Raw genomic sequence first — 25,147 nt, forward strand, 5'->3', positions numbered from 1 at the left:
TTGTACAACCGGCTGTGATAGATGCATGTACAAAGTATGAAAAAATAAACACTTGGAAACGTAACCTTTAGAAAACTGCAAATATCTGATTTGGATTTATAAAGCTTTCAACGCTTTAGATTTGTCCAGGGATTTTCGCGCTTGAAGGTAGATCAAGGTTGTTGTTGTAGGGTTTAACGCCATTTTTCAGCACAATATAGGCTTTACATGGCGGCCAGTATAAATGGTGGAGGTAGAAACCGGGAATACGCTGCAAAGAACCACTGACCTACGAGAAGCTATTGGCAAGCTTTCTCACTTAACCACACATGCAGAGCCCGTGACTCTAACCCATGCAGGCAGAGGTGAAATGGCAGTAATCAGTAACGGTGAGCACTGTAGACCACTCGGCCACTATTCTGTGTACTATTCACATTCAGACGGAAAGAACTATGAAACTCTCTTTTATTGAAATAGAATAGACGCCAATAGTGGTGTGTAAGTATTACATAAATGATACAAATATTAACGGCAAATATAATAAATTATGCATAACAATTATATTTACAAAACACACACACACACACACACACAGACAGACACACACACACACACACACTTGTGTATGTGACAATTATAAGGGAATATATAATGGGAAGACAAAATACGTAGTACACTGTTTTATGATAATTGCACAAACTTTACCTATGTTTAATAGAAGTTCTGGATGAATGCATGAAAACGAAAACTGATAGCATTGTGTGTTACTTTGAATATTTAAAGCATACAATTTCTGTCTATAGTTTCGTTAAAACTACCATATTTAATAGCAGGTATATGATTGGAAATTTATTGAATGAATATGTTATTTTTCTAAGGTAAGATATGTTCATAGTATTAACACTCAAAATCTTATTTTATAGTTCTATAATTATTACGTTTCTGACCATGAAACAGTTATGCAATCCAAGACTCATTTTTTATCAGTTCGTTTTAGCCAAATAATCTGATCAATCCACAATGCATGTCCTGTTGACTAATATACAAACAAAATTGTATATGCCATATACTGCTTGTTTTACAGCTACTCTTTAAACGAAGTATTTGTTAGTCTCGGTTTAAAAGCAGTCGAAATCTAATAATATTTCACCAAGTGCACATCATAATTTTGTTTAATACTTTTAACAAAATTTTGCAGTAACTTAAATGCAGTGTCTGGATAACAATGCACACAAATTCTAAACCATAAATTAACATTAGCAAAACAATACCATGAAACAATTATTGTTGAGTGAGTCAAGGTAAATGCTCGAATGTGCGTTTGTGTGTGTGTGTGTGTGTGTGTGTGTGTGTGACGTTGAAGTTGAACTATAGTTAAATGGTTACACTTATGTCATGGAAACACATAATACACAAGATTCATGGGGCTTCGACCCTTAGAACCTCAGTAGGAGGTTTCGTACCACAGATCCTTCGCGTACATTGTTACGTTCCCCCCCCCCCCAGGATACTAAACGATATTTCTAAATCTGCGCATAATTACTGTATTGGTTGGTTAAGTACTACGTTGCATACAGCAATCCTGGTTCAGTTTATTTTAAGAACAAGCAGTCTTATATGTATTAATGAAAAAATACAAACACAAATACAATAATCTAAGTAATACAGCAGACAAGTTCACTTTTTACAAACTTATGTCATGAATTAACTTGCATTATGTGATATATCAAACATTTTAATATGATTATAATAATATAAATTTCCAGAGGTAAATAGAATTATACAAATACATGCGAACCTTGTATAAGTTGCATAATTTTTTGTATTAAATCTAACATTTTAAGTACACAATGACTTCTCGGTATCCGAGACGCTGGCATCAGGTGGTCATCTGTTTCGTGATTAATGGAAAACACACCTGTCCAAGACACTTATTTCAACTTTAGCCATTGTCCAGAAATAATTTGATTGCATCATGGTTATCAATGTTCATTCTTGTTTAATCTTCGTCTGATGAGGTCTTCTCCGGCTTGTTGAGAAAAGAAGATGTAGAAAAGGATAACAACAACATGCAATGACGGAGGAATAATGATGCTGGATGAAATATTCTTTGTAAGTTTGTGTACTTGTAATGAAATGCCCGTAGCTCAGTCAAAATATACAACTATCTCCTTATAAGGCTTACCTTCGGATTAGAAAATGTAAATTTGTCAGATTAATGAAGATACTTATAAAGACGAGATAACATACAATTTATTAAAACATTTTAGAATGACAATGATGTGATCATTTCAGACTTCAAATCTGGACATTAAAACTTCAACATGTTTTGTTTTTCGTGTGACCGTACTATTGGTAGGCAAATTTAGTTTGAAATGACATGAAGAACATCAATTTCTTCTATCAAAATTCAACTCTTGAATAAAATAAAAATGTAGCATTACAAATTAATTCAGATTTAAAAAGTGTTAATAATGGTATAAGTATCAAATACATAACAGGTAAGGAAATAGCCATGACAATGTAAGAAACTATACCGGAATGACATTTTTGCACTGCTCGGACTTGGCTGTCGGATGTAGATCATTGTGTTCGAGGGATGTACTTTCTGCATGAGCAAAAAAGTAAATATATTAAATTTTGTCATGTGTCTATACATGATAAATATTGTACATTTTTAATTCTCTGATTTTGTTTTACATCTGCACATGAAATAGAATAGTGTGAGAGTTTTTCAGTATGAACGTCGTTTTCACCGAAAGTTGACAGCGAAGACAGTACATGTGATATTTTAGGCTCCGATCTTAGATATAAACTAATTACGTCTCAACAATCAGCGTATCTACGATGAGAACTCACGCAGTAAAGAGTTACCGTTTTATCTTACAATTGTCGATTTGAACGTAGACTTATATTTTAAAATAATTCTTTTACGCAAGAATGTACATCATATGCATATAATTACAAATAATGACTTTGATACACTTGCATTGACACTTTTCCTCCTGTCAAACTGAAGCTTTCGAAAATTCCTGAATCTACCAATTTCATGAAATTTTAAAAGACAACATATAAGAAAATTCAAATTAAGAATTAGGATATTTACGTTGTTGACATATTGCACTACCACCGCTTCCAATCCCACTATCAAACTCATCGTCACCTGAAAATACAAAAAATATGTTTTTTTTCCTTTGTAAAATTCCAGAAAATTAAGACAAAGTTTGTCAATCATAATTTACACTGAGATGTATTATCTTAAAATTGAAGTAATCACGTGACAACAACAAGAACAACAACAACAGCAGTAATACTAATAATATAATGTGTGATTACAATTTTATATTATTTTTATTATTATTATTAGTAGTAGTAGTAGTAGTAGCAGTAGTAGTAATATTTTGTGGGTCTGGCTTTATCGCTATAAGAGATACTTTCAAGCATTGCATTTTAGTATGAGTAGTGAATGGGGTGAGATTAGCGACAATGGGAATTAGCATTAAAAACACCCCCTGGGTAAGATTAGCGACAATGGAAATTTAACATTAACCACCCTGGGTAAGATTAGCGACAATGGAATTTAACATTGGAGAAAGGAAAAAAAAGGAAATATTGATTTTAGCGACAAATTCATTCGAACAATGGAAAAAAAAAATATCGATTCTAGGGACAAAGGCAATTGAACATGGGGAATAGAGTTTGGGTCTGTTTAGGGACAAGGGGAATTGAACATGGGAATAGAGTTTGGGTTTGTCTAGGGACAAAGGGGAATTGAACATGTTAGAAAAGAAAAGAAAAAAAAACTACTTTAGGGACAAGGGGAATTGAACATGGGATTTTTTTTTTAAAAAAAATTTAAAAAAGGGTAGGCAATCGAAAGGCTGTCTCGTTTCGAGAAATGTGGGTGGCCCTGAAAAGGACCTTTGGGTTTATGTTAATATTAATATTAACATAGACGGCATCTGTCACATCTTCTTCTTCTTAAACTCCTTCTAACTGCAGGTCCATACACAAGTACCCTCTTGTGGCATCCTTGTCTTTCTATGTAAACTCTTCTCATCCATAGACTAGTATCTGTCCTATCAACAACAGTCCACTTGGACCGGACATACATGAGCATGTCCGTCCTAAACATCATTGAAGACACAAGGGTGGATGATTCAACTGTGGTCCACATCATGAGGCGACGAGAACAGGTGAATCAATGCAGTGAACTGCGCTTATTTATAGGTAGAGGAAGGATTGAAACGGATTGAGTTCATTCACCAATCCGAACACGCGTTACAAAATTCAGTCAGTCCGCATCCAATCCGAAGAGAGCAGTCTGTGACGTCATGTGGTCTATATAGATTCGCTAGCGCCTGTGTGCTGTCAATCTATGCGACAGTGATTCAACATGACGGAAACTCAGAAAACGATCCATTGGGGTGCATCAGCAGTGGAGACCGCCCAAGGGAATCCGGACTTACTTTCAGAAGAGGTACATTGGGATTTTGTGGATTTTCTTACCTCGCAAGAATTTGTTCCGGAACCTTCGTCTCATTCTTCATTACCGCAAGTGGAGAATTTTAGACAGAGACAGAAAGAAGAATTGGAGAAATTTATGCAACGACAAAAGGAAGCGGAACAAGCTTTTATCCTACAGCAACAGCAACAGCAACAAGAAGAGGTAAGAAAAAAACAACAACAAGAAGAAGTAGCAGCAAAGAAACAAGAGGGTGAAAATCAAACGGCCACGGTACTGTTGGACATTTTAGCGGAGTTAAGAAGTCTGAAACAAATGTATCAGACTTCTTTATCACGACCGAAGAGAATACGACCTTCCCGAGCTAAACACGCCAACCCTTTGACTAAGCCTATCGTACCACCCTTAGTGATTTCAACCCAATCATCATCATCAGAAGTAGGCCTCGGCCGTGGCAAAGGCTTAAGGCAGTTAAAGTTGATTGCTTAAACTCACCCCTACACCAAAAAAGGCCCTTTTCAGGGCCACCCACTTCTCTCGAAAAGAGATAGCCTTTCAATTTGCCAATAACTCAAAAATCAACAACAAAAAAAAAACATTTTACCCTTATAGTACATGTCTGTGTATGAGTGCGTGAGTGTAGCTTCTTATTTAAAATCAAAACTCAAAGACACTTACCTTATATATAATTAATGTATTCTTTTCTCCATAGTTACAATCCAATTCACAATTCACAACAGAACACTTTATAAATTACATTCACTTCTTCTGTTTCTTTTTTTACTCTCTCTTTTTTTAATTTCTTCACCGTCACAGTCTTTTCCTCCTCTTCCTCCTCACTTTCTTCCCTTCTTCTTTTCTTCTCCTGTTTCTTTTTCTTCACCTGGCTGCTTTCTTCCTCGGAAGAATCTCTCTCTCCTTCTGAAGAATCCGTCTTTTCTTCCGACTCCTCTTGTTTCTTTTTTGGGCAATCTGGAGACCAATGTCCTTTTTCTTTACAATAATAACAGGTATCTTGACTTTTGTATTTTCTAGCCCCTGTTTTTATTCTTTTTTGACGGTCTGGACACTTTGAAGACCAATGCCCTTTCTTCTGACAGATATAGCAAGTATCTTGACTTTTATCTCGAAAGGAAGGAGAGTAGTCCGTGGGCTGGTCTGAAGAGAATTTTCTAATGACCCCTCGCAAAGCTCTGATGAAACGTTCCATCTGGGTAGTCTCTTCCATCGTTGTGCTCGGTTTGAGAGTGAAATGAATAGTGAAAGGACAAGACACACACCCTTTTTATATACGCTGGTGTGCCATGACTATAAATTAGTCTATGGTGTTTAAACTTGAGTCACTTGACGTTTTGCACTCAAGATGAAACGATCCTATTCATTCGAGAAGAAAGAAGAACAAAGTAAGAGGCAGAAACGTGATCTATCGCCTTGTACCAGAGCTGAAGTCTTGGCACAAATTCATGCCAGCGATTTTGAAGAGGACATGAGTGAACCAGAATCCGAACCCTCTAAACAAAGTTCACCACCCTTAGTCAACCCTGAAAAGTACTATTCCATTCGAGAGACGGAAAAGCGCTCCTCTAGAAAATTTAGAACCACGGCTTACACCTACACAGTTTAGTTTAAAGATTTCAAGTCCGACGTACCATTGGAGAAAGCAGAAGGGTTTATCACCGAGATGTGGGATTCTTTGCTCACCGCACTCAAGCGACAATGTCAACCCAAAGAAGACGATCGCTTGACACTATCCATAGATCACGACAGCTTGAAATCCCCTGTTTGGATCGAGTTTAGCAGACCCGCAGAACTAACCCCTTCCAAAGTCATGGACAAGATTCAACACGTACAACAATCTAATGACCAGTTTGACATCACCGATGGTAAAGCCACACTGAAAATGGCCCACGTCTCTCCTCCTCAAGGGACCGGACAACGCAATAAGGTGTTATTGGTGAACGACCTTCGCAACACCAAAAAGAGTCTCGTCCAAATTCACAATTCTCAAGACCAGATGTGTTTAGCCCGAGCCATCGTTGTGGGACGAACCTATGCCAACAAGAACGACACGGTAGAATGGAAAAGAGCCTGGAAAACTATTCAACGATCCGACCGAGCCAAACAACGAAACGAAGCAGAACTCCTGTTACAACAAGCCGGACTGTCCAAAGACACACCCTGTGGCATTCCTGAGATGCAGAAATTGCAAGATGTCCTAGCTCCACTCTACACCTTGAAAGTGCACCCTCAAGAAATGCGCGGACCTCTGTTGTTTCGAGGGAAAGACTTTAAGGACGGAAAATACATTCATGTCTATTATCACGATGACCATTTCGATACCATTACCACTATCACTGGATTCCTGGGATACGGTTATTACTGTGAGAAATGTGACTATGGCTATAACAATCGAGAGCAACACAAACATTGCGGATGGAAATGCCCAGGATGTTTGGCCTCTCCACCCTGTCCGAGCGAAGGACAAGAAAGAGTACATTGTCCTGCTTGTCTGCGCACGTTTGTCAGCCCTGCCTGTTACCAACAACATCTGAAGACGCAAGGTTCACAGCAGAAATGTGCTTGTCAACTGCTGAGATTGTGCCCTGCGTGTCGACAAGGCCTACGTACCAACAGTACCAAGACACACGTATGTTCAGGAAAAAAAAATGTCACATTTGTCACCACATCGTGGACCTGCAACACGAATGCTACGTGCAAAAATACCAACCCCCACCAGAGAAAGAGGACGGTCACAAGAAGAAAGGCAATTTCATCTTTTTCGATTTCGAATGCATGCAAGAGACTGGCATTCACATTCCTAATTTCTGCGTGGCTCATCGAGCGTGCGAGAAGTGCATTCAAGAACCTATCTTCAGTCATTGCCCTCACTGCAGCAAGATTCCCGGAGGGCGTGAAAAAATCTTTCGAGGACCGAACACGTTAGCCGATTTTGCCCAATGGATCTTAGATCCCATCGACAAGACGTGGAGCCAAGAGGACATCGAACGTTACGGAGATTGTCATCGTCATGCCACAGTGATGGCTCGCATTTTCTCCGGATACGATGGACAGTTTCTTCTCAGATACTATACGGAACAAGGCACCGAACGTCCTAAAGTCACTTTGAACGGAGCCAGAATCATTTTCGTGCAAGTGGGACAAGTGCAGTTTAAAGATTCGATGAGCTATTTGGCCATGCCTTTGAGTCGAATGCCTAAAACGTTTGGAATGACAGAAATGGCTAAAGGGTACTTTCCACACTTTTTCAATACGGAAGCCAATCAACACGCCGTTCTACCCCATTTGCCTGAGGTTCACTATTACGACCCCGACAACATGCGTACCGAACAACGAGAAGATTTCTACGCTTAGTACCAGACTCACGCCTCCGACCCTTTCGACTTTCAGGAAGAAATGCTAAAGTATTGTCGTTCTGACGTGGACATTTTACGGCGTTGCTGTGGAAAATTTCGAGAACTGTTCATGGAACACGGAGGGGTCGATCCTTTGAAAGAAGCTTGCACCATTGCCAAAGCGTGTTCCTTAGTGTATCGACAACGATTCATGCCTGAAAACACCGTGGCTGTCATCAGTCCTCAAACGACCCACTATGTCAAACGTCAATACTCGGTCAAAGCCCTACGTTGGTTACATTACTTGTGCGACAAGGAAGACAAATGGATTCAGCATGCCCGCAACGGAGGAGGCGAAAAGACCATCGGAACGTATTCGGTCGATGGCTGGGACTTAGAAAACCCGAAGATCGTGTACGAGTTTACGGTTGCTTATTTCACGGATGTCCCGTCTGTTACCCTGATCGTAGCACTAAAAATCAGTTTTTACAACGAACCATGGAAGACTTGTACAAGGACACTTGTCAGCGACGCCTAAAGTTAGAACAGCAAGGATACCAAGTGGTGGAAATGTGGGAACACGAGTACGATCACCGTATGAAAACCGATCCCGAGTTTAAACGTGCCGTGGAAAGTTACAAGCTGATGGACCCCCTAAACCCGAGGGATAGTTTGTACGGAGGAAGGACCAATGCCACCTGTTTGCTGTACCAAGCCGACGAAGAGAAAGGGTTCGCTGTATCCTTACGTGTGCAAATATTGTCCCTTTCCTGCAGGGCACCCGCAATTGTTAACGGAACACATCGACCTGGAAAACATTCGACAATACGAAGGCTTGATCAAGTGTAAAGTTTTGCCTCCCACGAACCTATACCATCCCGTCTTACCTCACCATTGTCAAGGCAAACTGATGTTTCCATTGTGCCGTACTTGTGCCGAAACGTGCAACCAAGACCAACCTTGTCAGCACACCCAGGAAGAACGGGCCTTGACGGGAACCTGGGTCAGCGTAGAATTGTTCAAAGCTCTGGACATGGGATACCAACTGTTAGAAGTGTACGAAATTTGCCACTTTCCCAAGACACAACAATACCACAAGGGTGACCCCAGACAGAAAGGCAGTTTCGCCGACTACGTGGATGCCTTTTTGAAACTGAAGCAAGAAGCCAGCGGCTATCCTTCCTGGTGTCACACTTCCGAAGACGAAAAGACATTCAAAGAGAAATACTATGAACAAGAAGGCATCTCTTTAGACCACATCGAAAAAAACGAAGGCAGGCGGTCGTTTGCCAAAGTGATGTCAAATTGCTTGTGGGGTAAAATGGCACAACGACCGTGTTTACCCAAGACGGAATATTTGACAGAACCTTCCCGCTACTTTCAGATGATTCACGACAAAACCAAATACAAGAAACAGGTGGACGTCGTTCGCGAGGATTTGATCTTGGTCAATTACGAAGAAGATCTGGACTTTGTACAAGACGACCCTTTTGGAAATGTCATCATTGCGGCTTACGTGACAGCTCATGCTCGCTTAAAATTGTACGAAGCTTTAGAACTGTTAGGGGAACGTGTCCTGCACTTTGACACGGACAGTTGCATTTACATCCATCACCCGAGTCAACAGCACCCTGACATCGAAGGAGACCGTTTAGGAGCCTGGACAGACGAACATCCCGACGACAAGATTCTAAGTTTCGTCAGTGGTGGTCCCAAAAATTACGGCTACGAATACCGGGACCCACAAGGAGAATTGCACACGACGTGTAAAGTGAAAGGATTGACTCTGAATTATCGTACCAGTCGTGTGGTGAACTTTGGGGTATTGAAAGAAGCCTTGCAATCGGGAGAGGATGCAAACTTTAAAGTGACCACCTATCAACCGAACAAAATTGTACCTTTACCCACTCACCACATCGTCAGTCGACCCTTGGAAAAAGTCTATCAAATCGTGTACCAGAAGCGAGTGCGACTTCCCAATCATTTCACCTTACCGTATGGACACGTCGGTATTGGTCTGTATATAAAAAGGAACCCCAGGCAAGATCGATAGTTCATTGTGACTACCAAGACCAAGCGAACAAGATGAATACTTTCAGAGAAACACAAAACAAGTTTAGACAGGCACAATTCAAGTGTGGGACTTCTTAAGTGGAATGCGATTGGGAGCCTTGCGACTTTTCAACCTGTGTTAGTGACGGTGCCAGAAGAACCCGTCACCCAGGACAGGACTGTCGTGGACAGGCCTGAAAGACCCTTTCAGGAGGACACTTGTGTGACCTTACCCCCTTATAGAACTGGTCAGAACATTACCCAAAACATGTTGTACAGACACTTGTGTTTATTCCACGTTAATGGTTATCATGTGCCTTTTATCCTTGTACTTAAGCCTTTGGCTTTTATGTATTTTTTTTTGGTCTTTCGTATTGATGTTTGAAACATTCAATAAACGTCTTCTGAAAAAAGTATATAAACTCTCGTCTTGTTTGTTTTCGTGTCACAAGTGACATTCCAGACACTATGGCTACCTCTGCTGTCTCTGCTCCCTCTTCCTCTACTGTCAAAGTCATCGACGAACACTTAGATCGTGCCAGTTGGGAGGCTTTGTATCTTCGCCATCCCTTTAACATGCTCATTGCTGGACCTAGCGGTTCAGGCAAAACCGAATTCGTCAAACGTTTGATCGAACATAAACATCATTTGATCGATCGACCTCCTCAGCGGATCGTGTGGTGTTACAAAGAGTGGCAATCGGCGTATAGCCTCTTGCGAGAAAGTCAAGGCGATTCCATCGTGTTTGTGGAAGGCATTCCTAAAGAAGACGACGGCATCGTCTCTGACTCCCGTCAAACCCATTTGGTCATTTTTGACGACATGTTAGGAGAAGACGAAGAAGAAATTAAACTGTGGTTCACGCGCAAAGGGCATCACCGTAATGCCAGTGTCGTTTACATCACCCAAAATTTGTTTCAACAAAGTAAAGCCCATCGCACCATCAGTCTCAATGCGCATTACGTGGTCTTGTTTAAAAGCCCTCGAGATAAATCGCAAGTGCAAGTCTTAGCCAAACAGTTAGGAACGCCTTGGCTGACTCAGGCGTACGACGATGCCACTCAAACTCCACACGCCTATTTACTCGTCGATTTGAAACCTACGACCCCCGATGATTTGCGATTTCGTACCCACTTGTTTCACCACTGGGGCCAAGACGGAGGGCCTGTCCTGTACACGTCTCCGTCCTCGACTTAATTTCACTCCACAAAAGAAATCTATAAAAACCTCAGACCCTTTTCGTCTGTCTCACACACATTTTGAACATGACGTCCCTTCAGTCGCATCTTCCCGTCAAATTGATTCGTGCCTTGTATGGCATCAGTCGAGAAAAAAATCCACAAACACGAGCTCGTGTCTTAGAAGCTAGTCTCAAAGAAGTCTTACGATGGTTCACGGTGACGGCACGTCAATTACTCCAAGGGATCATTCAGATTCCTCATCAAACCAAACGCTTTTGTGATCGAAACAAAGTCGCTTTGGTCCAACTGGCCGATCCCCGCATCGACACTCAAACCAAAAGACAAATCATTTTGAAACCTGGAGGAAGCGGTACTCTAGAAGGGGTCATCATTTGCTCTCTCTTAAGATGGGATCCTAATGCCCCCAAACTTCTCCCCAAGAAAAAAGTCAAACGAAGCTCCAAGACGAAGAAAAAGACCAGGTCCCCAAGGAGAACTTCTCCAGTGGCGGGACCCTCCTCTTACCAGACACCACCACCCCGGAAAAAGAAAAGAAGCCCCCAGAAAAAGAAAAGTCCACAGAAGAAAACTAGTCGCAAGATAGGCACTTCTTCGGCCGGGACGCAACTTTACACTCGCAAACCACGACCTGCCACGGCGGTGACTGCGTCTCCGGCAGCCTCACGTTCATCCACTTCTCCGTTGATGACACCAAGAACTGAAGAGTACTTGGAGACGTTGATCACACCAAGAACATTTCCGTTGATGACCCCAAAAAGAACTTCCCAAGTGGCAGGACCCTCCAATTTAGTGTCAATGGCTGCTGCTCACAAAGTACCTTCTCCCAAAAATCAAAGTCCAAGAAATATCGGGCATGTTACAAAGTTTACTGGATTTGTCCAAGCAAGAACTGGCTCGATTTAGTCCGTTACGTACCCCTGCACGACGTGTCATGCCTGTCCTCAAACTGATACGACGTAAAGAAAATCAGTGGCGACGCGTTCCAGTATAATAAAGGTCTGTGACCAAGTAGGGGTATCAGTGTTTTTGGTGCTGAAGACTCAAAGATGTCACCCTCCAGAAAACATCCCTCTTCTAAACAGCCCCAAGGAAAGAAAAGAAAAGGTCTGCCTCCTCGTTTAGTTAAACATGGGGACATGTTATCTCTCCTGTCCAAAGCTTCTCCACCCCTACGAAAAAAAATCATTCAATCGGCCTCCAAAGAGGTCATCGATACCGTGTGCGAATGCTGTTTGAACGTCTTGAAAGGCACGATCCCTTTGTCCAAACACCAGAAACAATGCTTAAGTAAACATCGTCACGTTCTTCGCCAAATGGTTCAAAAGAAAATTCCCATTCGTCAAAAGAAGAAGATGTTGGTCCAACGTGGAGGCATTTTACCCCTCTTATTAGGTCCCTTACTGAAAGGAGTCTTGGGAACCATGTTGGGAGGACTGGTGGGAGCAAGATAAAAAGGCCCTCGGAAGTCCCAAGATCTCAGAATCGACCCCTGACAATCCCATGGAAGGACGAAAACTAGCTTTAGTGCCTTACAAACGATGGATGGAATACCATCGTTGGCAAGAACAACGCACTCCGCATTTACCTCCCAATCCCCATTTGAACGAGATGTCCCAGTTACAACACGAATTGCAGTCCTTGATGGATCGCCAAGATTTGTCCGAAACAGAAAAATCGCAAACGTACGGTCAACTCTTCCAACGACTGCAACTCTTTCACCAGAAAGCTTTAGACGAAACAGCTGTACCCACTCTGAAAGATTTTAAGACTTTAATGAAAAGTCCAGCACCATCACCAGTACCAGTACCAGTACCACCACTCCCAGTGACCAAGACAGAAAAAGGAGAAGAAGAAGAAGAAGAAGAAGGGTTTCAAACTCCACCAGAAAAAGTACGCAAGTTAACAACACCACCTACCTCCAGAATTGGATGGATTAAAAAGATGATGGCCACCCCTTCTTCATCACAAGAGAAAAAGAAAGTGAAGACAGAAGTGAAGACAGAAGTGAAACAAGAACTGATATCCCCCGCTCAGACATCCTCCTCTTCAACACCTATTGCCGGTCGCACACGCAAAGCATTGCAATCCAAGAAAGTACCCCAAGAGAAAAAGAGTAGCATCCTCCAAGAGTGGGTGTCTTATTAACACACAAACAAACAAAAATGGAAAAAGTCTTAGCCAGCATTTACTACGATCCGTCTCATCCTGCAGGTTACGCAGGAGTTAAAAAATTGTATCGTGCTGCCAAAACTCGATTGAAAAGTCTCCGTTTACCTCAAGTGCAACGATGGTTACAAGGCACCGAATTTCTGAACCAAGCTTTCCAAAAAGAATTAAAGAAACCTGACATTCATTTTTTTACCACCGAGAATCCAGAAACCAAAGCCAGCATCGTGGAACGTTTTCAACGCCCTTTGAAAGAACGCATGTGGAAATATTTTACGCATCACCACACTCTGAAGTACATCGACATCTTCCCGCACCTGGTGCAACCGTACAACCAATCTTACCATCGAAGCATCGGACGTGCCCCGCAAGACGTGACTCCCGACAACGAAGTACTGGTGTTTGAGCGTCTGTTCGGTACGTCCCTGACGAGGGCTGTCCCCAAGAAAAGTGGAGAGTTGGCCGTAGGAGATTGGGTGCGCATTGGCAAAACCAAACGCACTTTCGACAAAGGTTACTTACCTAACTGGACGACCGAATTGTTTCGTGTCACTGGACGAGTGCATGGCCGTCATCCTGCCGTCTATAAATTGGAAGACATGAACGGAGAAGTGCTCAAAGGAACGTTTTATTTGCCCGAGTTACAACGTGTCACCGAAAAAGAAGACGACATGTACGACATCGAAAGCATTCTCGAACGCAGAACCCGTAAAGTGGGCAAACGATGTGTCAAAGAAGTCAAATTACGTTGCAAAGGATATCCACCCAGTTTTGATTCTTGGATCGACGCTTCGCAAGTCATCGACTATAAAAAGAAGTGACCATCATGCCCTTTCACACAGACGCAGCTACGTCGACCACTCCTTCACCTAGTTCTTCTCTGCAAGATTTACAAAAACAACCCTTGTGGGTGTGGTGCGGAGAACGTGTGCCTAAAACGCAAATCGTCTTTTTCTGCCAAATCTTCGTGGTGTATTGTGTCATCGGGGCAGCCATTGCCAATTTGAGTTCGCAACAAGGAGACAAACAATTGTGGACCATTTTATTGAGCAGTTGCATCGGTTACCTGCTTCCCAATCCCTCCCTGAAATTCTCTTCCAACGGGAACCACGGGAACCTTGTGTCCAGTGCCAGTGCCAGTCACCACTCCAACCACAACCAGAACCCCATTTTGAGCGGAGACACGCCTCTGACGTCCAGTAACCCCTCGGACAGCCACAGAACTCTGGAATTAGGAGTCACCAAAACCAATTTTACTTAACCTTACCCAGTGACAGTTCCATGGAGGTGTTTCCACACAACACGTTGTGCTGTTACACGGCCAAATTAACTCAGGCCATCCCCTTAGATCACGAAGCCCATTGGGAAGTGGCTTTAGTAGAAATTATTCACCCAACACAAATCAAAAACATCAATGAAACTCAAAACACTTTTGAGGTCGAAATTCTGGACCCAACAGTACAGCAAACCATGACGAACACTCCTCAACATAGATCATTTCTTGCGAGGGACCCATTACCCCGCAGCAGCAGTGACACTTCTCCTCCTTTTTACGTTTATCACTTTAAAATTAACTCAGGCCATTATTTTAGTGGTCAACATCTGGTGGAGGCCATCGCTGACAAATTCTATGCAACATTTGACAAAGTTCTGACCGGACTAAGAAAACGTGTCACCATTGAGTACCACAAACTGTCTCACCGTCTACTCATCAAATTTGAAAGTGAGGAAAAAAGTATACGTATTAAATTTTGCCCTGAATTGTATGACATTTTGGGTGGAGACCTCAATTTGGTCACGGATAAAAAGACCAAAAAGATAGAGAAAGCAGAGATTGACAACAACGGGCATTTTGCAAGGTATTTTCGTTTCCCGGTAGAACTGAACCAGGGACTGAATTTGATCTTTGTGTACTCCGATGTGGTGGAGTACAACGTGGTGGGACACACCTCCGTGCCGTTACTGCGTGTCATTCCTTTCAAAGTAAATTCTGCCACGGCCACTGACGAGGAAGGTGGAAACACTTACCATGTCCACAGCGAATTTGTACATCCTCATTATTTGCCTGTCAGCAAGTCGTATTTGGATACGGTCAACATTGCTATAAAAGGAGATTTGGGACAAAATATTCCATTCACCAAAGGAAAAGTCACCGTGAAACTCCATTTTCGAAAACGGTTCTCTCACGTTTCATAAGTCATGTATCCAGTGTACCGAGGGGTTGCTCGACAGCGAGGACACGGTTTAGGAGATATGTTGAAATCGGCCTTTCGTTCGGTGGCTCCGGTGTTGAAACCGATGGTGACACGCGGATTGCACGCCTTGAAAGATGCGGCACTGACACAAGGCAAAGAATTTCTCCAAAATGTCATCATCGACAAACAAAACCCTAAAGAAGCCTTCATGAGGGCAGGCAAAAATGTCTTGCTACAAACGGGTAAAGACCTTTTCGGCCAACGAGACACACCTATAAATGCCCTGCACGCTACCGAGTCAGGCATTCAGCAAGGACAAGGCAGAAAGAGACGACGAAGAAAACTCCCTTTTATCAGACTTCACACGTCTAAAGCTAGAAAGACCAAGAAAAGAAGAACCGTTCGAGACTTAAACGTTTTCGATTATTGAGAAACAGCAACAAAAAAAAATGATGCACCGAGATTCATGCGCCTGTTCCAAGTCGGAGCTGGATCTGTTTGCCATGCCCCCCACCATGATGACCATGCAAGAATCCCAATGGGTGGAATTTCACCCCGTCTCCTCATTGACCGATTCCGCTCCCATCGAGTTTGAAATCAAGGGACAGCCCGAAGATTACATCGATCTGAATAGCAGTTACTTGTACCTGAAAGTCAAAGTTCTAGATAAGGATGATGGTGGAGTAGAAGACACTGAGAATATAGCTCCCGTCAACAATTTCATGCATTCCTTGTTCAGCTCAGTGGACTTGTACTTGAATAACAAACTGGTCAGCAGCAGCATGGATACTTACCCTTATCGTGCCTACCTGGAAAATCTCTTGACGTACGGAATAGATGCCAAGAATACTCATCTCAGTGCTTGTGTGCTATGGGAACCTGACGAAGCGAAGGAGTTTGACGAAATAGATAAAGACAATGACGGCTTTGTGGAAAGACGAAGCAAAATCTTAAATAAGAAGAGTTTAGAACTGATGGATCGTTTGCATTTGGACATGTGGTTGCAAGAGAAATATTTGCTGAACGGGGTAAATGTTCGCTTGAGACTGAATCGTAGCAGTGCCGCTTTCCATTTGTTGGCTGATACTGCTGCTAGCAATCCCAAAAGCTAAATCGAGGAGGCCAAACTCTACGTACGACGCGTGGAAGTGTTACCTAAAGTGGGAAACGACATCAGTCAAACGTTGAGCAGAACGACCGCCAAGTATCCCATACGACGCGTGGAAGTGAAAACGTTCACCATTCCCGCTAACCATCAATCCATGATCGAAGATCATCTGTTTCAAGGACAGTTACCCAAGCGTTTAATCCTTGGTATGGTCGAGAATAAAGCCTTCAATGGAGTCTTCACTAAAAATCCTTTCAACTTTCATCACTTCAACGTGAAGAAAATCGAAGTCAGTCGCGATGGCAAGACCTTGTGTACCCGACCTTTCGAACCTGACTTTGATCCCACAAAGATGAATTACTTGAGATCGTACTTGTCCCTGTACGAAGCCACCGGACAGTTAGGGACCAACACCAGTCACGGCATTACGTACGAGGATTATGCAGGAGGTTATGCTTTGTGGGCATTTGATTTCACTCCAGACCAAGGCAGCGACGAGGGACATTTCCACCCTATAAAATCCGGCCAGATTCGTGTGGAACTTCAATTTACAGAACCACTGAAAGAGACAGTGAACGTCATCCTGTATGCAGAATTCGATAATACGATAGAAATCAACAGTTTGAGAGAAGTCATTCTAGACTATTAGAAGCTATGGAAGACTGTTCTCCCTCTTTACCTAGTGGAGAAGCTTTGAAGATGGAATGTGAGGAGACCGTGGAAGGAGAATCCCAACACAAAGACGAAAAGGACATCGTGATCAAGTCGAGATGTCCAGAACAAGAACAGCAATTGGTCTCCTACTGTGCTACATACCTGGCAGACACAATTACGATATGGATGAAGCATGATTACTATGGATGTCAAAACATCAGTCAAGAAGAAAAATTCAACGAATATCTGGACGAAGCTTGGAGTCTGTTTAAAAAAGACGTGTTACGTTGGTGGTATAAAGACTTGCGTGAACATTTCTGTCCTCCATTAACGACTCGAGACATCCATTACATCAAAGCCCTCTTTGACAAATTCAAAGAGAAAGTCGAGATCGAAATTGATCACTTATTATCAGCAAAAGAACATTTAGTGACTTATTTTGATCGTGATTTTTCTAGAAACGCTGAGAAAGTAAATCGTTGATTTTGTGACTAGTATGCTTATTTTGTTGTCTTCAGCTAGGAAACGTAGTGTCCATCCATGACTCAATGACTTGCAACAGTGGAAATCACAATTTCATTCACAACTTTGCCAACCCTGTTTAAAGTAGAGTGTAAATTGAAAAAAATGGTTGTCATTTGAAAAAAATGTTTGATGTTATATTGTTGGATTATTGTTAAAAAATGTTAGAGTTGTTGGTTAATGTTAAGTGATTTTGAATAAAAAATGTTGTGTTTTGAAAAAAATGCCTTTGTGGTTTGTTTGGCTATAAGAATGTTGATTTATGCTCTTTGACTTCTTACTATCCCTCTCATGACACTCATTGAACGTTGCGGCTCGAAAACCGTAGAGGGATGTTTTCCTTCACGTCCGCGCTTTGACTTTAAGAACCGGGGTTGTTTCCAGTCTAACCATCCATTGTCGACTCATCCTCCTACGAAGATGTGTTCCAAACTAGCTAAGCTCAACGAAGCCTACGTGAATTTGCATAGGGTCAGACACAGTCTGATACCGAAGCCAGAAGAAATAGAGAATGTGAGAATGTTAAAAATCACTGAAGACCTGATAGAAGAGCTCTTCAGAGAAGAAATGAACAGGGAAAAAGAAGAATGGACAGAGAAGTACAGACTTCAGAGACAGCAGCAGCAACAGCAACAGCAACAACAACAGCAACAGCAGCAGCAGCAGCAACCTGAACCTGACAGAGGCTTTGTCGATTGTCGTATCGACACCAAAGAGTTCTTCTTCTCTTTCCGAAGAAGCAGACCTATCGCCAGAAAGTCTATCCTCAGAGGACATCGCATTCTTAGAAACTAAAAGATTGCCATAGCAAACAAAAAAAAAAAAAAAAAAAAAAAAAAAAAAAAAAAAAAAAAAAACCAGGCCTTTTCAGGGCTACCCAATACTCTAGAAAAGAAATAACCATCAATTTGCCAATGTATGTAGGTAGAGTAGTGTGAATATAAACACTAACTCTTTTTTTAATAGTGCGAGTGGATGTGTTTGTGTGTTTGTGTTTGTAACATCTCACGTACGTTGGTGTGGATAGTAGATTAAGATCATGTTTTTTTTGGCTGTTTGAGGTGTGGGGAGAGTAGATTTGGGGGGTTTGATTGGATTGCTTTGCGTATGTGAATAGTATATTGAAGTGATTAATTAGTTAGTTAGTTGGATTATAGTGGTTTTCGTTCTTTTGAACATGTACCACTTGTTTATTCACGCACTGCGTGATTTTTAATTACTCCTGGGGGAAGGAAAAGGAGCCTCATCCCCCAGGCTTTTATGTACTCAAAGAGTACTTTTTTATTTAGCCACTCAGGTGTAGGACTAACTAGTCCTTAACAACCTGACTGAAAGGCTAATAGACATGAGTGGGAATAGTCACACCACACACTCGTGTTTCTTAGTTGGATTGAAATGCCCCAGGTGTCAAACCAAGCAGTATGTGACTCCCGCCACGATTGGTCGGCAGCGATGAGGTCACATTAGGACACCCGGTCTTGTGGCATTGACGAAGTGGCCCGCTTTTTTGATATCATCAATTGCCTTTCCCAGTCCCATATTCCGGTAGACAGAGCCTTCCTTTTTTCCACTCTGTTTAGGTGGTGCAGGTTCATCAGCTTCATCGCCGCTGGATGATGATACTTCCAGGGCCGCTGCCAGCGTGGAAGTTTCAAATTCTTCAGTGTCGTCTGCCAACATTGCCTGGATTTGGCTGAGTATGTTAGTAGAAATAGCTGTGGAAGCTTGATTTAAAAGTTCAGCCAGATGTTGTTTAAGAGACAAGGAGACGGTTAGGAGTATTTTTTTTTTTTTTTTTTTTTTTTTTATTCATCAATTCCTTATTTATTTTGATTCCCTATCTTATTGGTTTGGAATGAAAACTTGTTTTTATGGTTGTTTGTATGTTATTATGGAGTCCTGTTTTAATTAATTCCTATTTTCCTATTTTAATTTTTTGTGGCCTTAATTGGTTTTTATTATTCGGGGTATGAACGGCTGTGTCAGTTTGTGAACCTACGAGACCTAGCAGGCCGTCATAATTCCCAAACAGTGATTTTGTAATAGGAATGGGTAGTATAAAAAGTGAGTGAGTGTTTCTTTTAGATCCGCGCGTTGTTTGGTCATGATCTAGGTAAGATCAATTTTATGTTTTTAGGGGGATGTTTTCCTTCACGTCCGCACTTTTAGTATAAATTGAAACTCGTTCGGCAGTCCAACTACCCTTGTTGATTGATCAACACCAGAATGAACACCAGACTAGCGAAACTGTTGGAATTTCATGTGCATCTGGATTATGCCAGGCGCCTGTTGAACGAACTGGCCGCGGAAGCCATTGTGGAAGAGGGAAGGATGAAAGAGGAGGAGAGAAGAAACAAAGAAGAGGAGGAGAGAAGATACAAAGAAGAGGCGGAGAGAAGATGCAAAGAAGAGGCGGAGAGAAGATACAAAGAAGAGGAGGAGGAGAAGAGAAGAAACAAAGAAGAGGAGGAAAAGGAGAGAAGAAATTTCAGAATCCCAGAGACAGAAAATTGGGATTCTGAAGCTATTTATCCTCCCTCTGCTCTCTCCCCAAAAAAAGTAAAAAGCAACTGGAGAACAAGATGCGTATGTGGCGCCAGGCCTGCAAGGTGCCATCATTAACCAGGTGTCCATGAAGTTCCAGAAAACAGCCCTTTTCAGGGCTACCCAATACTCTAGAAAAGAAATAACCATCAATTTGCCAATGTGTGTAGGTAGAGTAGTGTGAATATAAACACTGACTCTTTTTTTTTTCATAGTGCGAGTGTATGTGTTTGTAACCGCTCACGTAAGTTTGTGTGAATAGTAGATTATGGGTTTGTTTATTATTTCTTAGCGTATGTGGAGAGTATAGTTTGGGTTTTGTAACCGCTCACGTACGATTGTGTGGATAGTAGATTATGGATTTTGTTTTAATGATTTGCGTGTGTAAATAGTAGATTTGGGGTTTGTTTATTGTTGCTTCACTTATGTGGATAGTATATTATATGAAATGAGAAAAGTAGGGGGATGTTTTCCTTCACGTCCGCGCGTTGTTTGGTCATGATCTAGGTAAGATCAATTTTATGTTTTAGGGGATGTTTTCCTTCACGTCCGTACTTTAACTATAAGAACCCACAAGGTTTGATGCTCGAACCATTCTACGGAATAATAAAAACGAAGATGGTGGTTGCAAGTGAGTTGTTCAACAATTTGGTACATATATACAATTGGATAATGGATGGTATCTATGTAGTGGAGAGACTAGAAAAAGAATGGAAGATAGCAGAGTATCTGGACTACGCTAAGTGCCTAAACGTAGCAAAAGAAGTGATAGCAGAAATGGTAGAAGAGGAGGAAAAGAGATTGAGAGGTATGATAAATCCCACCTATGTCAGAGTGGGAAGCCTAAAGGAAGAACTTGACAATGCAAGCAAAGTCAGGTGCTTTCTTGAAAATATGTCACATGGGACAGAGTGCTCTTTTGTGGAGAGAGGTCAGGAAAGACTGAGGAAAGGAGAGGAGTTGATGAGAAAAGTGATGGAGGTAGAGGTAAAGAAGATTAAAGAGAGATGGAATAAAGAAAGAAAAGATCAGGAAAACAAAAAGAAACAGGCTGATTTTGAAAGGCTAAATCAGAATTGGATCCAAGTCCAGGAAAAGTTTAGAGCCTTGGGCCATCCAGAATGGATGCCAGAGGAGAAAAAGAAGAAGAAAGGAATAATGGAAAAAGTGAGGACTTGGTGGAAGAAGTGGAGGAGTTAGAAAAAGAAGAAGAAACCCAAAGGCCCTTTTCAGGGCCACCCACATTTCTCGAAAAGAGATAGCCTTTCGATTGCCTACCCCTTTTTTAATTTTTTTAAAAAAAAAATCCCATGTTCAATTCCCCTTGTCCCTAAAGTAGTTTTTTTTCTTTTCTTTTCTAACATGTTCAATTCCCCTTTGTCCCTAGACAAACCCAAACTCTATTCCCATGTTCAATTCCCCTTGTCCCTAGACAGACCCAAACTCTATTCCCCATGTTCAATTGCCTTTGTCCCTAGAATCGATATTTTTTTTTCCATTGTTCGAATGCCTTTGTCGCTAAAATCAAAATATCCTTTTTTTTCCTTTCTCCAATGTTAAATTCCATTGTCGCTAATCTTACCCAGGGTTTTTTGCCCATGTTAAATTTCCATTGTCGCTAATCTTACCCAGGGTGGTTAATGTTAAATTTCCATTGTCGCTAATCTTACCCAGGGGGTGTTTTAATGCTAATTCCCATTGTCGCTAATCTCACCCCATTCACTACTAGTATGAAGAATCATTTTCCTGTATTTGTAACGGACCATCCTGAAATCTCAGTCAAGTCTCAAATATAAACATATTAAGAGAAAAAAATATCGTCATTTTCTCTTCATCGGTGAAACAGTAATCCTACGTTCTGTATCAAAATTGCTAAAGAGAGAGAGAGAGAGAGAGAGAGAGAGAGAGAGAGATTACAGAATTGTCCAGTTCTCTCGGATCTTCCTGTATGTTCTCTTCTTTGCACATCTTCTGGATGACCCGAAAATCTGCTTTCCTCAGCTTGGTGCTGGACCCCTTCCACATAAGGGATTGTATGTATTTCTGTACCATTCGACTCTACAGCCTCCTTTGTAACAATTAATGGTGTTCTTGTGTATGCGCCTTTGTTTGCCTGCAAGTAAGCTTGCATTATTTTCAACTCTTGATTGTTGACCAAAGCCTCTTCCGTGTCCTCGAGTGACTGATACATTTTACGCAGGCACTCTATTCCGGCATTTATGCCTCGTTTTGTCTCCCGTATCCTATGTTGGGTATCTCCATTGAAACTCACAGGAAGTTTTTGGCGTTCACCCTCATTTGCTATGGCTGCACATTCTCTGTTTAATTTCATGAGATCCGCGTGTCTCTTATCGAATAGATTACACAGATCAATAGAGTCACTGTTTACTTGACTGACAAAATTTTTCAATTTTATAGTACAAATCCTGGCCTTGGTTGAAACGTCTCTTACGTTAGTCTCTTGCATATCGTCTTCCATACCTGTACAAATATATATATATATATATATATATATATATATATATATATATATATATATATATATATATATATATATATATATATATAAGCTGTATCTGACAAAACGCCTTTAGCGTTTCGTTTAATACAGTTTTGTCAAAACAACATAGATCACTGTATAATAACCTGTAAACAAATTATTATTACGAGTCTCCAAACATACCCACATTTAAATACTATCATTTGACACGAATCTTTCAATTATACCTAAATTTCCGCTTTATACCTAACGTATCTCTTAAAGAAAACTATAATTCATGGCCACCAATCTCTCTCATGCACAGCAAAATGCTATGACGAGCAAACCATGAGGGGTGGGGTGCCTTTCAGTTATGCGTGTATCTGATCTAGAATCATTTTGTTATCAAGCTGAAAAGGATTTCTGTGCTAATAACAAATTTTGAAAATCGAAGAATGTGGTTCGACACAATTTTCACGTTCATTTGTTATGCACACCCCCCCCCCAAAAAAAAGAAGAAAAAAAAAAGAAAAGTAAATGTTGAAATTTGGTGCTATGATTTTTCCTAAATAAATGAATATCTAATAGAACATTTATATTCATGCATGTTACCGCTCAAGCACTTCTGTCAGATATCTCAAGAGATATATCGGTACAAAATCCTCGCATTCAGCAAACTTTTTCGGAACTAAAAAAGGAAAAGATGACGTGGTCGACTAACGTTTTCGTAGGGTTTTGAAACACTTCTGTGTACAAAGAGATAAGTTCTGTCAGCTGGACAAATAAATGTTTCGTCTGCATTCTAGATTCCACTCACGCAAAACTGATAAATTCAACTTAAGTTTCTTTTGTCATGGTCTAAGGCGCTCGCCTTTACAGATTACTGCGCTGACATCAACGTTGGTATGTCAGAAAGCTTGCCCGTTGCTTCCTGTGGATCATGGGTTCTTTACAGATTTTTTGCGGGCTCTTCCTCTACCAAAATATACTGGCCGCCATGCGTAGCCTATCATGTGTTGAAAAATTGCGGTAAACCCCCAACAACCAGTGTAATGCATGATTCAATAAAAGCCTTCTCCATCCACATATTAAGTCTCATTAACGACGCATGCACAAAAGCAGAAAGGCAGCCTCAAAATACCCGTGACTTAAAAATGCAAATCTAATAAAGAGGACGCCCTGGTGTGCTCTAATAACGAATGCGTACAGAGTAAAGAAAGGAACAGAATAATAGAACTACATGTTTAGAAACAAATCTAGCGTCTGTGTACAAGGTGAACAAACTCAAACTCAAGCTATGAGCACAATATCGCTGTTTTTTTTCCAACGTGACATAATTACCTGCGCCATTACAGGTAATTCGGGTCAGACAGGGCATCACAGAGTAGTGTATAATTTTGACGCTTTAGCCTTTATCTCAGAAACAATTTCAACCACCAGAAAAAACAGATATGAATGTTTTTACTTTACATGAGGAAGTACTCGAATCAACAATAATAATAATAACATACTACTACTACTGCTATTACTACTATTACTACTAATACTACTACTACTAATTTATACCACTTAAAGTTGCGCTCCAGTGCTCAGAACATTAGAATTGTCACATATATGTTGTCTGGACTCATGCTACAATTATGACTTCAGGTTCAGCCCCAGCCTATTTTTAGAGCATTTTGGTGGTGATGCAAGAGCTTCATTTGGGCCTTCTTGATATCGATTTAAGGGTAATTGTTTATTCTTTAGAATATAAGCATTATAGTGTGGTTATTTGTGTGTATTTCGGCGACACTGCACAGTGAGTAATGATGCATTGCTGCTGATTCGGAAATGAAACATGTGACCCATTGCACGTTGCTTTGTTAACAGTCCAGCCTCTCAGAAAATGCCGGATCACCCATGACAGAAAGCTCACCGTAAGTTCATCTTTGAATATAATTTAGACTAACATCTGATTTATTAGGATTTGTTAGAATTTGGACATAGTGAAAAGTTCAGTTCTAATAAACAAAAGTAGAGACTATATAGGAAAAATAAGTGTGATCTGCGTCATGCATGAGGTTTCATCTTTTGCGAGAGAACTGTCGAATACCTGAACCATTTTCATACCCTATAACACCGTGTAACAATTGTTTTTTTGTTCCTGAATAGTAAGTGTTATTTCCTAATTGCTTATGTCTCCAAAGTACATTCAAAACGTCTTCCCTAAGCTGTCTGAGGCAAAGGTCAAAGCCGGTGTCATCGTCGGACCACAGATAAAGAAGATCCTGGAGTGCGATGAATTTCCCAAGAAGCTCACTAGTAAGGAGAAAGCGGCTTGCAACAAATTTGTCGCAGTGGTTCTGGCTTCCTGGGCAATCACAAGGTCGAAAACTATGTGGAGCTGGTTGAGACTCTGATGAAGAACTACGGCACAATGGGCTAC

At 41.2% G+C, this 25,147-nt stretch overlaps 1 protein-coding gene across 1 annotated transcript in view; it reads right to left on the bottom strand.

Moving 5' to 3' along the window:
• Positions 1-427: 427 nt before the first annotated feature.
• LOC149802490 (uncharacterized) overlaps positions 428-25,147 on the bottom strand; it is a 32,587-nt gene continuing 7,867 nt past the window's right edge. The window contains exons 2-5 of the mRNA XM_089951287.1: positions 22,158-22,721; positions 3,086-3,142; positions 2,517-2,587; positions 428-2,008 (exon numbers count right to left, since the gene is read on the bottom strand). Of these exons, the coding sequence (XP_089807413.1) occupies positions 1,979-2,008; positions 2,517-2,587; positions 3,086-3,142; positions 22,158-22,719 (720 nt within the window). The 5' untranslated portion in view covers positions 22,720-22,721 and the 3' untranslated portion in view covers positions 428-1,978. The remainder of the gene's footprint in view (positions 2,009-2,516; positions 2,588-3,085; positions 3,143-22,157; positions 22,722-25,147) is intronic.

The sequence above is a fragment of the Sinohyriopsis cumingii genome, chromosome 3, assembly GCF_028554795.1.
Source record: "Sinohyriopsis cumingii isolate HCF-2022 chromosome 3, ASM2855479v2, whole genome shotgun sequence".
Lineage (NCBI taxonomy): Eukaryota > Metazoa > Mollusca > Bivalvia > Unionida > Unionidae > Sinohyriopsis > Sinohyriopsis cumingii.